The sequence below is a fragment of the Sabethes cyaneus genome, chromosome 3, assembly GCF_943734655.1.
Source record: "Sabethes cyaneus chromosome 3, idSabCyanKW18_F2, whole genome shotgun sequence".
Lineage (NCBI taxonomy): Eukaryota > Metazoa > Arthropoda > Insecta > Diptera > Culicidae > Sabethes > Sabethes cyaneus.
This window is the reverse complement of record NC_071355.1, coordinates 114,950,665-114,968,744: the sequence shown is the minus strand read 5'-3', so window position 1 is coordinate 114,968,744 and position 18,080 is coordinate 114,950,665. Positions and strand designations below refer to the sequence as shown.

Here is an 18,080-nt window from a genome sequence, read left to right as displayed (position 1 = left end):
CACCTACCTCTCGTATCCAGCGGTACAGTTCATTCGTATCATTCATTGACTCCATTGAAAGTCGTCTGCAGCCTCAGGATTATTTGATTTTAATCGGGGATTTCAATCTGCCAAATTTAAATTGGAATCAATATCAAGAAGATGAAAGTAATTATTTTTACTTACCCGAACAAATCAGCTCTCAAAGCGAGATCACCATTGTTGATGGACTATTAGCAGCCGGTCTAATGCAATTTTGCAATTTGCCGAACCAAAACAACACTTTGTTGGATCTTGTGTTTACTACAGATACACACATATGTAATCTGGCTGTCACGGATCCGTTAATAAGGCACGAAATTCACCACAACGAAATGTTGCTGTTTGTCAAAACACTTGTATCTCGTGAACACGCATTAGGGGTGTGCAGAGCGCGCTTGAAATTCGAATCAATGAATATTGAACCGGTTCAGTTTGAATTAGCAAGTACCGATTGGAATAGCATTTTCATCTCTCGACAAAGCTTCGAGGATAATTTGGAATTATATCAAGAGCAGGCAACATCACAGCTACTTTTTCTACGTACGTTTGATGTATTTAACTACGACATGGATCCTCAAGCGGTAGTCCGTACTTGGATGGATGTTAACATTATTTCGTTTTATAATAAGCTTTATAACATTTTCGCTCAACACACGCCGTCTACTGTGTGTCGGCAACGTACAGATAAAAGGTATCCTGAGTGGTTTTCTGTATCGCTGATTCGGTTGATGAAGGACCAACGAAGAGCATTCAAGCACATGCGTCAAGTTGGAACAGTGGAAAGCGTTGCCGCTTATAAACAAATGTTGAGCTTATTTAAGGCAACACATAGGGAAGAACATCGGGCTTACATCGGAAACTTACAAGAGAACCTGAAGAGTGAGCCTAAAATTTTTTGGAAATTTATCAATAGCAGGAGGAAAAAACCGGCTGATCTTGTGAGTATGAAGTATGAGGACAGTTATTCGGTTGACACCAATACGTCTGCTGCATTATTCGCAAATTTTTTCCAAAGTGTGTATCGAAGTAACGCTTTACCTGATCGCAATATTATTTAGACGATGAATTTTTAGAAATTCCACGAGATACCATCAAAAAGCATAAACTTAAGTTAGATAAAAACAAATCAGCAGGTGCTGATAACATTACGAATCATGTGATTGTCGACCTAGTCCAAGAAATTGTAAAACCTTTGGACATTCTATTCAACGTTTCCCTTCGTACTGGCTATTTTCCATCTCTGTGGAAAGTTTCGCATTTAACCCCGATATATAAGAAAGGTAATCGCTCAGATGAAGAAAATTATCGCGGAGTGGCTATTCAGTCGGCTATTCCCAAATTGTTCGAAGCGATCGTGTACGAAAGCCTATATGATAAAGTAAGTGAGTAGGGATGGGAACATCAATAAAAATCGTTACTGATAACTATCAGTAGTTCCCAATACGTTACGTAAATATCAGTAATTTTATCCATCACAGCATGAAAGCAAAGAAATAGGAAATTGTAATTTAACTGACTTATTCATTGTAAGTTCACATTGTAGTTTACCAGATGGGCGTCATGAAGGCTCGTGCAACTACGGACCAGATTTTTACCATCCGACAGATCTTGCACAAATATCTAGCTAGAGTACAGCATGCCCACGCATCACATCTTTATTGATTTCGAAACAGCATACAATACTCTTGTTTGAGACCAGCTATATGGCACATAATGTACGTAACTGGTTTTCCGGATAAACTGAGGTGATGGATGAGACCTATATTGGAACGAATGATGCGTTTCGCGCGTCTCGGGGACATATTCGAGTCCTTTGGAGATGCGGCGAGAGTTGACACAAGGTGACGGCTTTCCAGCAAGCTGATTAACATCGCTCTGGAAAGGGTGATCCGACAAGTGGCACGATTTTCATCAAGGGTAGCCAGCTCTTAAGCTTTACAGATAACTTTGCTGTCATATCCAGGAATCTTGCGATCGCGGAGGCAATTTACACCAACCTGAAAGCGGAGGATTAGGCTAAAAGTAAGTGCATTGAAGACCCAATATATGTAGAGATGAGGCTCTAAGGAAACAAATGCGCCTCCCACAGACGGTAACCGTTTACGGCGACAAACTAGAAATGTTAGATGAGTTCGTGTACTTAGGAACGTTAGTGACCGCGGAAACTACACTAGTAAAGAGATTCAGCGGCACATTTAAGCGGAAAATCGGGCATATTTTGATCAAAAAGTATTCGCTTTCGTCCGAAGCTGACAATGTACAAAATCCTTATTAGGTCAATAGTTCTTTATGGACTTGAGGCCGTGTTCGAGCGGAAGGTACTGTGGACGATAATTGACGGAGTGCAAACTGACAGCGGAGAGTGGTGGTTGGGTATGAATCACGAGCTCCTACAGGCACTGCTTGGAGAGATTCCCATCGTACATCTGGCAAAATTCGGTAGGCTACGGTAGGCCGGGCACATCGTAAGGATGACGAACGGCAGTACGACGAAAACAGTTCTCTTCAACAACCCCAGTGCTCAACGTGCAAGATGGCTCGACCAACTCGAAAGTTATTTACGGCTTCTGAGATGCTGGGAAATTAGTTACGAGTGGCCCAAGATCGAGTTATATGGAGAAGACTGCTTGAAATAGCATGAACCACCCCGGCTCTAAGCTGCTGACGATGACGACGATATTTTGTATCAACCTTGTCTATCGTACACAACTACCGACCAATAAGTTTAATCTAGCTGATTTCCCTAACGGGGTGACATAACTCTATCAGTAAATATCAATAACAGCGAAACCTTACTGATACTTATTGATATTATTGCTAACTGATAACTATCAGAAGTTAATGATAGTTTTCCCATCCTTATAAGTGAGCAAATATCATCGATTCAGCATGGATTTCTGAAGAGTAAATCAGTTGTAACGAACCTGTGTGAATTCCATACAACCGTCACTGATTACATAACTAGAGGATACCAGGTAGACTATATTTACACCGGCATGAGTAAGGCTTTTGATGCAGTAGGAATTGGTAGCGTACTAGATGTAGCTTATGATTTCGGCATTAGGGGTTCGATGCTAAACTGGCTAAGCTCATACTTAACGTGTAGAACGCAGTATGTGAAAATTCACGGCGAAGTTTCACAGCCATTCACCGTGAACTCAGGTGTGCCACAAGGAAGTCATCTAGGCTCCTTGCTTTTCGTACTAGTGATGAACAGTCTTACCACCTTCATCGACAGACCAAACATTCTGGTATATGCCGATGATGTCAAACTGTTTTTACCAGTAAAGACCGTCAAAGATTGTTTTGCCCTGCAACAAGATTTAGTGAACTTCGGGAGATTCTGTGCTGACTGTGGGCTGTCAGAAAATCCTGAGTAATGTTCTATCTAGACGTTTACTAGGAGATCAGCACCAATTATGTTCAAGTATAGCTACGAAGAAACAGATATCCCGCGAGTGACAGTGATACGGGACTTAGGAGTTGTGTTTGATGAAAAAATCTCGTTCAACTGCCATATCATGATACACTTAGTTCCTTATGGCACATCAAAGTTCGAGAGATGCAGATTGAAGTGGATCAATATAAGGAGGAATCGGAGGAATCGATGAACAAAGAGGTAGATTGCTAAAATCATGCGATGAAGTATTCCACCACGCACACATATAAAGATTTTTTGACATTAGCTGAGGACCTCGCTGAAGCTGTTTGCAGTAGGAATAATATCAAGAACATCAAATTCCAAACTCCCGGATCCTCTCCTCCACTCTTTGCTCCCCTCTCACTCCTACATAAACGATCCGCAGCTAATGTCATTCTCGTTAGTGATGAAACCGCTAATTACTTCATGCCAGTGATCAAGGTACCTTAAAAGCAAGGTAAAGTATATTTCTTCTGTCAAACACAAACTCACTAATACAACCTTAGTTAGTTATGAAAATTTGCCGGATTCGCATGAGTTTTCGCAATCGGATCGAATTTTGAACCGTTTTACGTAGTTAAAAATAGCGAAACTATGATTAACGTGTGGCAAAATTACTGCTTGTGCTTTCAATAGCGGAGATCTTGTTCGTCATATACCAAATAACATTTTTGTTGTACATTAGCTTATCAAGCACTTGTTCCACGGGAATCAGCTACATAGTTTAATAAGCTGTTATACAACAAAAATATTACTTGGGGTTGTAAGTATATTCATTGTATTTTTGCTGAATATTTACCTCTCGTTGTTTACTTTTAGCAACATGTCGAAGTGCCATGTTCCAATGTGCCGTAGCAAAATAATTCCAAGAAATAAACTATCTGCAGAGGATTTCTTTTCATCGGTTCCTGACCAAAAAAGAATTGAAGATCAAATGGTTGAAGTTTTACTTCAAGTTACTACGGACACGCATAATTTTTTTATTTGTTCCCGGCACTTTTCACCGGATTGCTTTGTAGTTGTCGATCAGGGATCACATCGGCGTCTTCGAGCTGGGGGTATGTAAAATTATATACATATTTTAAAATACCTTAACAAAAACATCAATATTTTAGGCTATACCGAGCATTCGATATCCGGAACGTGTGAAGAGAAGGAGAGATTTGGTGACCGGCGATAATGAAAGTTCGTACCAGATTTTTCTTCAGGGAACGAAACCTGGAAGTAGCTCTGAATCCACTAGGTGTGACCGTCGAATTACTGATGAAATTGAGATCTTTGATTCTGACATCGTTGCATCGTTGATTGAGCCATGTGATGAAGCAAAAACGTTCGATACACTTAGTTCGTTATGGCACATCAAAGTTCGAGAGATGCAGATTGAAGTGGATCAATATAAGGAGGAATCGGAGGAATCGATGAACAAAGAGGTACATTGCCAAAATCAAGCGTAGACATCCTGATATGCCCGAAGATCTAATTAAATATTTCGTCCAATTGCGCACGTACATAAGGATAAGCGCACTGAACCGTAATTTAAAATGCAAGAAGCTTCAGAAACAATCAGTCAAACGTCTACAAAAGCCATCTAACAGACCAACGGAACGCGACCAGAAGAAAATCATTATGTAATCTACTTATCAATCCTTCAAACTTACCAACAAGCCTATCAGATATTAGCAAATATGTAATATTACATTATGCAATCTTCCCAAATCAATAAAATATATGAATGAACAAATCGATTTTACCGCGCTATAGTTGAAATATGTCAAATCCGATGCATATTCTTTATCTAAAACTGCAAATAATTGAAGTTTGCATGGAATCCATCATAAACTTCATAACTATTTTTTCGATTTTTTCTTTTCTCACCAATACATAAAAATAACCGCAAATGCATTACCTTGCTTTTAACGTACTTTGGCCTGTGATATCTTTGGAACAAGAGAAAGTGCACAAAAAATTTGGCACTCTCTTCTACAATCATAATGCTTCTCATCGATGGAGCGGTGAACAACTCGGAATTGAACATTCAACCGTATCCCAAGTGTTCATAACGTTCAAGTCGCATATGTTGTCATTGATATACTGTTTTCTGAGGTAGGGTAATTTTTCCACACATAATTTTACATTATGGAATTGTATTGTTTTAATGTACTTACCGACACCAAGTGATAAAATTAGAAACATTGTCTCTCGCGAAAAATGTGCCACTTTTAGCTGCCGGCAAAAACTGGACATTGCCCATACTCAACACCGGACCGGCTAGGCCAGATGTTATTGATTTGGTAATGGATTTGTTGCGAGCTTGTCTTCGCGTAACATATTCTTCGGCAGCTTGTCGAACATTATTAGCATGCTGAAAAAAAGAAAAATCTGAATTAAGTACATAGAAGATCGTTAAATCTATACCTATAAAAATGAAATTCTGCCTGTCATAGTTATGGAAATTACTGAACCGATCAGCGTGAAAATTTGTTTGCAGGAATTTTTGGGGCCGGGGAAGATTCTTATGATGGTTAAAGACCTGTCCCCCTCTAAGAGGGTGGGCTCCCATACAGATTTCTGCAAAACTCGAGAACTAATCAACCAAATGGAACAAAATTTGGCATGTGGAGGATTTTGGAGGCAGAAATTTTTGTATGGTGAATTGAGACCTATCCCCACCAGGGACGCACGCTCGAAGGTACTTATTAGTTAACTCACATGCACCTCAGATTTTTCTTCACAGGATGTTAGTATTAATCAAAACAATTAATTTAGAGAAGGTCTTAAAATATTCTATCTTGGGTTTTTTGAAAAATTCAATTTTCAAGGTTATTTAGGGGTCATCCCCTGTCAAGAGATCATATTCGTTGTAATCGACCACCTCCGATTTCAACCAAATTCGGTATAATTGCCTATTCCGACCCCACATTTAATTTCTCTAAGTTTTATATGGATTGAACAATCCCCCTTGCGCTCCGCTGGTAATATATGTCAAATAGCGGAGCTTGCAAACATAAACACACCTGATCAGCAGCCAACCGCACCGACTACAAACATCCCGAAATATGGTTTGTTTTCTTTATCAAGGCATTCCGATTCAATCAAGATTAACAGCAGAAACTGAATAATGCGTAGGATCACTAGGATGTTTAATTAATCCGTTTGCATCGGAGGCCAGTTTTTGATTTCTGCGCTTGCGTTTTGTTTGTTTATATCAATCTAAGCTTATCAATGCGGTGAGAGTTGAAAGCTCTTTAAAAGCTCATTGATGTGACGAAAGTTTGATACTGTGTTGCTGCTTTTTCGGAAACCGCTAATACAATGAAATATGTGCGCAACAAAGTATCTATTAACTAATTCCAAATTATACATTGGTCGCTTTTATGAACACGTAATGATCGATACGATCAGTTAAATTTATTTTCCATTAGCATTTATGTTTTGCTGAGCGTTTGTTGATACATAGCAGATCGATGAATGGAATGACAAGTTTTAGGAAATTATAACAGCACTGGAAGCACTGATTCCGTGGCGAAAGCGTGCTCTGCCAATACAGATGCATTTTTAAGGTGCAAAACAATACATGCTTCGAACGGTAGCCATTTATCCAGCCATCTTTGAGCCACTTTCGGTTTCCCCTTAAATGCTTATATGATTTAGCCGATAGCTCATTCGGGGTTGTCAGTTTTTGCTTCGAGATGTCTATAAATAGATAGTAAGCATTCAATCCTAAGCCGATATCAAGAAGACGAAGAAATCGAATCCGTTTTATCAGTGTTGCGCCACTTTAAGTATGTTGTACGAATTGCCATCAAATATGTTCGGTGTTAAATCAGACTGGACCAAGTCGCAAATTCAAAAAAATTAGTTAATGACAGCTAGCGATCAACAATTTTCTAAGCTGCATTTTACTTTAATCAGACTATCATACATGTTGCAAACAGCCATAGTTATCAGATGATTTCGAACGATTGATTGGTATTAACCATACAGAGCAACAAACTTTGAACGCGTTTTTCTCGAAGAGTTTTGTCACTAGGTTCAGTTTGACGTAAAGACGACCATATATGATCGGTGTTAAGTCAGACCGAACCAACTGACAAAACTCTGATTTCGAGAAAAGCGCGTTCAAAGTTTGCTGCTGCTGTGTAGTTTAAAGCTATGAATCATTCGAAATCATTTCATATCTTTGGCTGTTTGCAACATTTATGTAATCTGATTAGAGTAAAATGTAGCTTAGGAAATTCTTAATCGTTTGCTGTCATTCACTTATTTTTTAAAAACTTGCGGCTTGGTCCGGTCTGATTTAACACCGACCATATAAGAAAATAATGCAATGACTCCTATGTTTCAGTTTTCGAGTCTGTAGATTTTTCTGCTCATTTTAGCAGGATTCAACCACAGAAAAGATTAAAAACAACCATGAACTTAATTATTTAAATGATGTGTACGGTTGAAAGCCCAATTAAAAAGTAAATAAATAAATAAATGATGCGTAGTAGAAAGTATTTCTCAGTAATTATGCGACCTATTTAGATATTTCTTTTGTTTTGTTGGTAAAGGTTTGGAGATAATTTTAACTACTTTTAACTACTTTGTAAACATACATAAACCGAGAATATAAAAGATAAGATTTTATTTTATCGTCCATCCATATGTTATATGTTTTTTGCTCAGTTTTGTTCAGTTCCACGCATCTAGCAATAAAATATAAGTGTGAGTAAACGAGACATTCTCCAACTACATGCCATTTACTAAAAAAACTGGTTCTCTCATGTATGAAATTCTACAATGATATTCAAAAATAACTTTAATTTCTAGTAATAAACTGCATGAGGTTCCCCAAGCGTGACTTGACAGGAGTGGCGTGTTACTGTTTCGAGTACGTTTCTTAAGGTGCATTTAGATTAGAACCTTTTTTAACAACATGTAGAAGTTCAGCATTTTTCGAAAACCAACGTCTACCGATCGTTACATTACGACGGATTCGAATCACTTCGGGGCCCAAAAACAAGCAGCTTTTCACTCTATGGCGCATCGTCTGGTCAATATCCCCATGGAGTAGGAAGATTTTGCAGCGGAAAGGGAAAGGAACCAGAAAGCTGCTGAATTAAACGGGTACAACAAAAAGTTTGTAGATAAAATAATCCGCAAACATCTCCGCAAAAAACAGCGCTATGATACCACTACACTACAGCCTGAAAGAGAAGAAGTATAAAGAATCAGCCTGCCGTTTTACCCGAAAGTAACAAACCATATTAGAAAGGTACTTAAACGGCATGGTTTCCATGTGGTCCACAAAAGCGGCAATGCCTTACAGGAACTTCCTTACAGGAATAATCAAAAGTACAAGGTTCCGCCCGACGAACGCTCGGGAATTTATGAAATTCCGTGCCAGGATTGCCCGCCGGTGTACATCGGGCAAACGGGGGGAAAATTCAAAATTCGTCTAAAGGAACATAGAAAGGCAGTAGAGAACGAACGGCCCAACGACTCCAGTGCACTATGGTCCAGAAAGCCAAATTAGGTGGAAAAAATTGTTTACTCAGTAGTCGTTGATTTTAGACTATTTACGTCTTAGCAACAAAATCTTGATTTAGGATACCGCTTTTTTTATCATGAGATATTTTAGGGTGACCCTTAAATTAACCAAGATCAAAAAATTATCTTCAAAACGAAACAAGATAGAGCGATATTTACTTCAACAATTTTATAGCTTGAAGTATTTTGAGTAATATTGCAGAAGGCGAAATCCTTCTATCTTGAACCGTTTCCATATTAGAGCGATTTTCCTGAGTCAAGTTAGGGTGATCCTGCTATTTTGCGATTTTTCTCCATAACTTTTTTATTTTGCGATTCTCGCAAAACACTTCCTCAGATGACTTTTGAGGCTCAATAAGACGCAACTTTTGGTGGAAAAAGAAATTGGCTATCTACTCTACTTCTACACTTATATTAATTTTTATGATAAAAATAGGCCGTTTTCAAATGTTAGTATCTCAGAAAGGTGCAAGCAGAATTAAAATCGGTTGATTGCGTTTGAAAGATCGTGATTTTTTGTGCATAATATCAAAAAATTGGAGAGTGGATTTTTGTCTATCTCAAATAAATCAACTTTGAATATGTGTGGTTTTAACATAATTAAGTATATGAAAGTAAACGAGTTGCGCAATAACTCCGCAAGGCCTTGACTGTTCTTGATTAAACTTAGCGTACATGTTTCTTGACATAAGTAAATCAGCACAGGGGATTGACAAAAGCGGGGTGGTCGCTAAAAAGGGGAGGTGGGGGGGGGGGGGTTACAAATAAGTAAAAGTGGCTGTAATTATCTTGCATTTAAACCGTTATAAGTTGTGTGAGTGGTTCAAATCTAAAAGAGAATGTATAAACATAACCTCATGTTTGTTGACTTAAACTTCATAATGAGGTTAGACATTAAAAACGGTAGACTATCCAATAAACAGAGGGAATGGTAGACAAAGTAATGAAATCATATGTGTTTCATAGTATCATGGAGTGGAACTACCGAATGAGAAGCTTAAATACCCGCGACGGGGATTTCCGTGATTCGCACCTCCCCTTTCATCAGAGGCCACCATTTTTTTGTCTTTCAGCCACTTGTACATCTGTTTTCGATAAGATTGAAAATCTCAGGCGAGCGAGTGTGAAAAGCATAGCATCCAAAGCTTACTCCACTGACGCAAGCCTACGTCAAACAACTGCTGGCACTGTGTGCATACATTCTGCTACCTACACACTCGCGAGTGTACAGCCTCATATCAACTTTCTACACATCCCGCCCGCGAATCCAAAGCTCGCGAGCTGTCCATAGGTCGTTAGCACGAGCGGCACACTTGGATGTATGGATACGGATTTTACTTTTCTTCTTCATTTTACACCCTCGCTTACACACGCGGGTAAGTGTACGGGCCAATGCGAGCGATGATAGGTATCAACTGCTGGGTTACAATGACGAGCGTAAGCAACGAACGTGGCTGATAACTAAATAGCAAAGCATTGCAAAGCCTAGGTGCTACATTCCGTTATCGAAACTTGACCTTCTGTTTTTTTTATACGACAGACTTTGCAGCCAGCTGTTAGAGTGCAGGACAATTGCAGGGCCAGTTGCTACGATCCTATTGACTCTAACAGCCTCTCCCAGCCGGGATTCGAACATATGACGACTGGCTTATTAGACCAGCATCATACCTCGAGGCCAACTGGGAGGTGATAACTAAATACACTATGGCAAAAACTTGTCGCAGTGTATGAGAATATCAGAAAAGAAATCCGAAAGAAATGCTCATGCATATGTGTTCGTTAGAAGAAAATCGTGAGACAAAATTGGACCACACGAATGCGGGCTTCACAACACTACACTTCAATTTGCAAATTCTCATAATACAAAAAACAAAGCTTTTTTCCTCATTTAGACATATCTACCCTTCCCCTTGATTAGCTCTCCTCGGTCAGCGGCCCTTTTGTCTACAGCAACTTGTACGTCTCTCCGAAGATAATGAAAGAGACACAAAGTCTTCCTTATTTTGTTCTACTTCCGTATTTGTGACCCTCCCATCTTTTCACACGCTCTTCATCTTATCTCCCAGCCACTTGTACAACTTCTAACAGACCAAATGCAAGATATTATTATTATTACTATTCTATATTTGAGAGGTTTTCAGCCTGTGGCTGGTTCGCCCATTAATGCAAGATGATCGCAGCCACTTTTACTTATTTGTACCTCCCCCTCCCCTTTTTAGTGACCACCCCGCTTTTGTCAACCCCCTGTGCTGATTTACTTATGTCAAGAAACATGTATGCTAAGTTTAATCAAGAACAGTCAAGGCCTTCCGGAGTTATGGCGCAAGTCGTTTACTTTTACATACTTAAATATGTTAAAACCACACATATTCAAAGTTGATTTATTTGAGATAGACAAAAATCCACTCTCCTATTTTTTGATATTATACACAAAAAATCACGATCTTTCAAACGCAATTAACCGATTTTAATTCTGCTTGCACCTTTCTGAGATACTAACATTTGAAAACGGCCTATTTTTATCATAAAAATTAATATAAGTGTAAAAGTAAAGTAAATAGCCAATTTCTTTTTTCACCAAAAGTTGCGTCTTATTGAGCCTCAAAAGTCATCTGAGGAAGTGTTTTGCGAGAAAGACAAAATAAAAAAGTTATGGAGAAAGATCACAAAATAGCAGGGTCACCCTAACTTGACTCAGAAAAATCGCTCCAATATGGAAACGGTTTAAGATAGAAGGATTTCGTCTTCTGCAATATTACTCAAAATACTTCAAGCTATAAAATTGTTGAAGTAAATATCGCTCTATCTTGTTTCGTTTTGAAGATAATTTTTTGATCTTGGTTAATTTAAGGGTCACCCTAAAACATCTCATGCCAAAAAAAGCGGCATCCTAAATCAAGATTTTGTTGCTAAGACGTAAATAGTCTAAAATCAACGACTACTGAGTAAACAATTTTTTCCACTTAATTTGGCTTTCTGGACCACAGTGCAGTGTAGCGATGCACTCAATCTGCTCCAAACACAAAATCAATTGGGGAAACGCAAAGCTGCTCAAAAACGTGAGAAAGTCTTCTCATTTGACGGCGTGGGAGTCGATGTACATCTGTACGGAGGACCGTCCCCTGATGAATGAGAATGACGCCCTCATCATCTCACCGCTCTTTCAACTGACGAAGTTCAAACTGTAGTATACAGCAAATTACTACTTTGTATCCAGTCGACCACCGCTCTGATGATGGGTAGCATCATACCCGAAACCGGTTAGCGGATAAGGTATTTATGTTTTTTGTAAGAACCATAAGTGTTGTGTCTCGTATTTGCGTTGGGAGGCAACATTTTAACACTTGTCTTCTATTATTTCAATTTGATATTTTGGTTGAATGAGGAAAATTTAATTTCATCCCAAATAGATTTTAACTGGAAATAATTCCCTATTTCCTGAATAAACTCCTTACGGTTAGGTTATGTTAGATTTTTTTTCTTGTAAAACCCCCCTAGGGTACATTTCTGGCCACGCGCGTGGTCGAGGCAAACCGTTTGCAAGCTGAAACAAGCTGAAATTGCTTTGTAACAAAATTATAACAAATTTTGATATAAGAACAAAACTTGTAATAGTTCTGCTAGCGTCATTATTTTGTCTGATAAAAAAATATAACAAATTCTGTTATTTATATCTGATTAAGGTATTTCTTTGTTATATGTTTGTAATTCCCGACTTTTTCCCGACCGGATTCAAGTTTTTCCCGACAGAAACTTCCATCGCTTTTCCGGTATAAAATAAAGGTAACATATGCTGTGTATATCACAGAGCAAAGCTCAAGGATCGAAACTATCACTCTACTATGAGTCTACGGAGTGCACTCGTCGATTCTGCGATGAAACAGAAGTGGAAGTTCAAATAATGTAGTAGCCGAAAAGCAGGTATCTTAATGGACAGCCTGGGCATGACTGGCTCTCAAGTCCACTAAGTGTGCATCCAAATTAGTTTAAGAGTGCAGCACAGCTAAGAGAACTTGCCCGCCAAAACAAAGTTTCATTATTCAGGGTGCCTGGACACTGCGGAAACGAGAGTAATGAGCTTGCTGACAACCTAGCGAAACAAGGATCAGCTCAAACAGCAGTCCGTAAACGATATGTCTAGCTGGGGAGGACTGTTAAGGCCGTATCCCACTGACGGTTGCCGTTCCATTCCGCTGTTCGTCAACCAATCAGCGCACAGCGGTTCACTGCTACCGGTCTTATCTCGGACAGGACGTGCCAAGTGTCAACCGTGGCGTTGACCCAAAATTGACTCAATTTCTGATTGGCTGAAAGCGACGAGCAACCGTTGACTGGAAAATATTACGCGGTATCGCTTCCAGTGTTGCTGAAACTCATTAGTGGGAATACGACAAGAAGTTATTATTTCCGAATTTTGATTTCTTTTGTATTCTGTAGTTCTATGCTTGGTTCACCGTTAGTTTTGTTTGTACACGAATTTTAATTTTCAAAATGAAATGCAAAACACGATTCTGGTCGCATAAACTGTGGCGTATTCGGGAGCGGTTGTTTGGCAAACGAAGTTATTCTTAAAATAATATGTGCAGGCAACAGTGGTGCAGAGTGTAACAAAGAATATTCAATCGGAATGGCGGTAATAATAATAAGAAGAGAAAGAAGCCAGATGGCACGTCCTGTCCTAGGGTCCTATCAGAGAGATATTGCGACATTTGCCCCTATTTAGACTACCCTGATTTACACGATTATCACAGTCGAATCTCGCACACGATTTCGCTCAAAGAAAATGAAGTGAAAAAGAAGAAGAAAAAGGAAAAAGAAATAAAACTCATTAGTAGATCAAACTGAAAGCCACTCTAGTGTCAGATTAACAGTGAAAAATGCGGTACGTTGCAATAAATGATTATCACATTAGTCTAAATAGTCATAAAGGGGCAATAGGATTGTTTCTATTTTTTCGGCTACCGTTCTCGGTGCGCTGCAGCGGTAGCAGAGTCTAGTTGTGTTGTTACATTTTGTACAATTAACTGCAGCTTAGTTAATAAGACTACTAGCATATAAAAGTTATACGTATTGTGGATAAAATATGAAATGATCCAAAAATATTATTTGCAATGCACGACGGATGTTTTGGCATTGAAACAATAAATGAAAATTGCATTGTTTTGGCTTCTATGAAAGATGGGTTTCATTTAGATTTCGTATTTATGCCATTAATGCAAAGTTTTTTAAATAGGGTTTGAATTAGAAAAAAACCGTTTCAAACAAGTAGCTCTATTTTTCCTGCCAGGCGAGCCAAAATTAGCAAGCAAAATGAATTTTATAATTCATTTATAATAAAAAATAATCTTTTTGAGCTTTTATCATATTTACACATGCAGGTTTAGTTATTTTTTTATAGATTCAGATGGAAATAATCAATTTGTCAAACAGTTGCATATAATTTATGTTTAAGCTCGTCAAAGTCGGATGTAAAATGTAGATGTCTTCAAGTACTTAGTGAAACTGTTACAAAACGAATTCTCGAGCAATTTTTTAAAGAAAATATAAGTAACAATAAGAAATTCTGTTCGCTTCTTTGTTTTTCCGCTCATCACGGCGACGCAATGACTTGAACGTATATGCTTTGCGTGAACCAGTAGCTGGCATTATAAGTCATCTAATCGGCAAGAAAACTCCAATGCAGTTGAAAGAATTGAATCGTTTGTTTGAGAAACTCCACAAACGCCATTTTAAATGAGTCAATTTTCATAAACTGTCGACAGTTTTGAATTCTCGAGTATGTCTCATGATTCTAGACAAAGTTAGTTCCACAAACCCATTTTAGTTTGGGATTGGTAATATTTTGAGAAAATCAGTTTTTGTTGTTTTCATACAATTGGGTCAAACGCACATGTAGGATTTCTCAAACAAATAATTCAACTAGGAAATGTATAAAATGCCGTATGTATATATATTGATGCGCATATCTGTGAGTTCTCGACGGGGGCTTGACTGTCAATCTGCAAATGCTAATTTAACTGCGATGCTCCCGTATCAAAATCATGAATCAGCAAGCACACACACAACATTCGGAAGGGAGTGATGCTGAAAAGTCTGTCAATAGAGATTGCTGACTTTTATCTTACATACACCCCGCCTTACTTAAGAAATTGATTATTATGCTTTAGTAGAAAACAATAAAACAAAATACGTGCTAAAGTTACTGATTATTGGACAAAAAGTAAGTATTTAAAATTATTGTTCATCCTGTACTTACCAAATACATTGAAAATACGCTTTTTAAGCAAGGAGGGGTGCAGTGGGGAGGCAATAACGAAAAACTGATGGTTTAAATTGCTAAATTGGAAACATGTGTGGGACACGCAGAAAATAACAACGCGAATCATTTTCGCGTGGGAGTCTAAAAAGGTGAAATCTCCGCAATAATTTACAGATCTCTTTTTCTTTAGGTAATTTTTTTTCCTGTAAACTACTGAAAATTGTTTTCTATGATTATACACTTTGTGTGACGATTTATCCCAAAAAATCCGTAAAATAAACATATTGTGCAAAGATATCAGCCAAAACGATTTGATATTAAATATTCTTCTACATTAACAGGAAAGAACAGTTCAATTCTGATCTATAATAAATATACATATTGCCCGTTTCTTTGGTAACAAAACGTGCTACTCACTTTTTTGATAGTTTGAAATCGTCGCAAAAAGAATCTGCTTGGCTGTATGTAAGTTATAAGTATACATTTTGCTTGTCTAGTACGTAAGCTATTGAATTACTTAACAAAATAAACGATGTTTGCCCTCACGACGATTCTGGCGACGGTTTTGTCCGCGATGGTTATAATTCACCGCGTACGAAAGGGTGAGAAATAAGTAGGGTTGCCAAGTCTGAAAATTACAAAAACCGGCCGGTCGGTCCTGCCTTGAAAACATGCGGTTGTGGCAGCATTTTAGAGGATTTGTCTGTAATGTGTAATGTGTTTTACAGTCGCCGGTAGCATGTAACCGGCATAGAGAGAAAGTGGGAGTCGGTTGACAGTTTCCCCTGTAAATTATTCAATATAGCTAGTTTTTGAGTGACAACTACCCAGTAAACCATTTGGTCTGTATATCTCGATTGCAACTGAGGTATACGAAATCATATCTGAACGAAAAAGTTATATTTCACGCCATATATGTATATGTACGAACATATATGTACCAAAGTGGAGGCGATATAGGGTAAGGAACGAGTTAAGCAGTGTTACCTATTTTAATCAGTTGAACATAAATGATCCGAAAATGCACTTTTTTATTCATATTTTCAAAATCTTTTGATAGGACCATCTTCATAAATCACTTAACCATACATTTGATTCACACAAACACAATTTACTGGGTTTCCGACAAGAAATATGATGAATTAAAAATTGTTGTCCAAAAACGTACATTTTTCAGCTGCTCTTCAGCAATCGCCACCTCGCTACTAACGAATTCATCAAATTTTCAGCACTGATTACAACCACTCTGAAAGTCAAGCACTCAATTGTCACATACCATATTATTCAGTCTCTTTTGTTCTATTATCTAAGGCTTTGTCACTAGCCAAAAGTTTTATTATTTTCTAACAAAACTGAAAACAAATTCTGAATTGACGGAACCTGTTCACCACTAGCAGCAGCTGCAGCACAACTGATGAACTATCGTGTTGCCAAGACACTGTTTCGGTTCTGGAAATAAGAATTTTAAGTTTGAAATTAACTGAAACCTCCTCTGGTGAAAACGTGGTTCAATACTTTCAAGAGAAATGTATGTTCATAATTAATTTTTCTTTATTAAAAACAACACAAAAGACAGCTTTTTCAATAATTTTCGAAGATTTTCTCAGTGATTTAATAAAGCAACGATGTGTTTCAATGTTATTTGCTTTGACAACACTGATCAGAGTCGGATCGTTTGCACTGCTATATGATTACCTCTTTTGTTCTCCCACCATACTTATGAACAGCGAGTGAGACGACAAACTCGCAGTTTCCCATAAGAACACCAGAGAATAAAAGAGACGACGAATACCGTTTGCCGAACGGTGCGGTGAGTGTATGCCCCGATAAACAATTTAGACAGATGGCATTTTACGCATATATGCCGATACGCTATGCCGATTACGCATCAGATGCCGATTAGTAGGTCGCGGATAGGAACGTGAACTTACTGAATAGGGGAAAAGTTCGAGGGATTTATTAACGGGACGTAAAAAAATTCAGATTTCAGGATTGCTTAAAATAGCACCTTGCGGGTGAAAATGGGTTCGGTGTGTTCAAAATTAGTTCCGCCGCTCCAACTTTTAAAGTGAAAAATCAAAAGTTTAGCTCAACAATAGTGTCTTCCAATGGTAACAGCTTGAAGAACCAAAGATAGCAAGAAGATTGGGATGCTGATATCCCCCACTTAGTCAACCCATCGCTTGTAATAAGGTAAAACAATCAGTGACCCGCTTAGACTGCTTAAAACTAGTTCTTTACCCTACGTGCGAAAATTTTGACAATTATTTGTAATTCTATTTTGCGCAGTTTTTATAACACGCAACTAAATACTTCTGAATATATGATTAAGATATAATCAAATATTGCAATTGTCTATACTGCTTTATAATTCACAGTCATGAATTGTATATGAAGACACGCACGACTGCAAAACAACTTATTGTTTACTTCGATTTGACATACTCTAATCATTATACAATTCTAATGTGAAATTGACATGAAAACGATTTAATGTGAACTTTCTATTACGATTTTGTGTTATCTGGGTAGTTGCTTCTGGCGCTGGTGGACAATTTAATGTATATTACCGCCAGAAGCAAGGTATTATCACTGCAAAACTAGCTATCGTCAATGATCCACTGTCCAGGTTTGCTAATAAATTTATCAGAAAATTTAACAAACCAGGCAAAAAGTACAAATCCGGCTTCATACGTCGGAAAACCGGCCTTTTTGCCGGATTGACCGGTCACCGGCTTTGCAAGTGAAAAACCGGTCGGGCCGGCCACTTGGCAACCCTAGAAATAAGCAATACATTCTCATCTAATTGTCGCAAAAGAAGCACGGGAATGACACTAGTTATTATCT

The 18,080-nt window shown here is 38.2% G+C and overlaps 1 protein-coding gene across 2 annotated transcripts in view; it reads right to left on the bottom strand.

Annotated features, from left to right (window-relative positions):
* The window catches only part of LOC128744040 (GAS2-like protein pickled eggs), a 595,332-nt gene that overhangs the window by 449,349 nt on the left and 127,903 nt on the right, over positions 1-18,080 (bottom strand). For both annotated transcript variants that reach the window (XR_008412350.1, XM_053840783.1), the window contains exon 4: positions 5,608-5,804. Coding sequence is in view for 1 of the 2 variants with exons in the window: in XM_053840783.1 (XP_053696758.1) it covers positions 5,608-5,804 (197 nt within the window). In the remaining variant the exon portion in view is untranslated. The remainder of the gene's footprint in view (positions 1-5,607; positions 5,805-18,080) is intronic.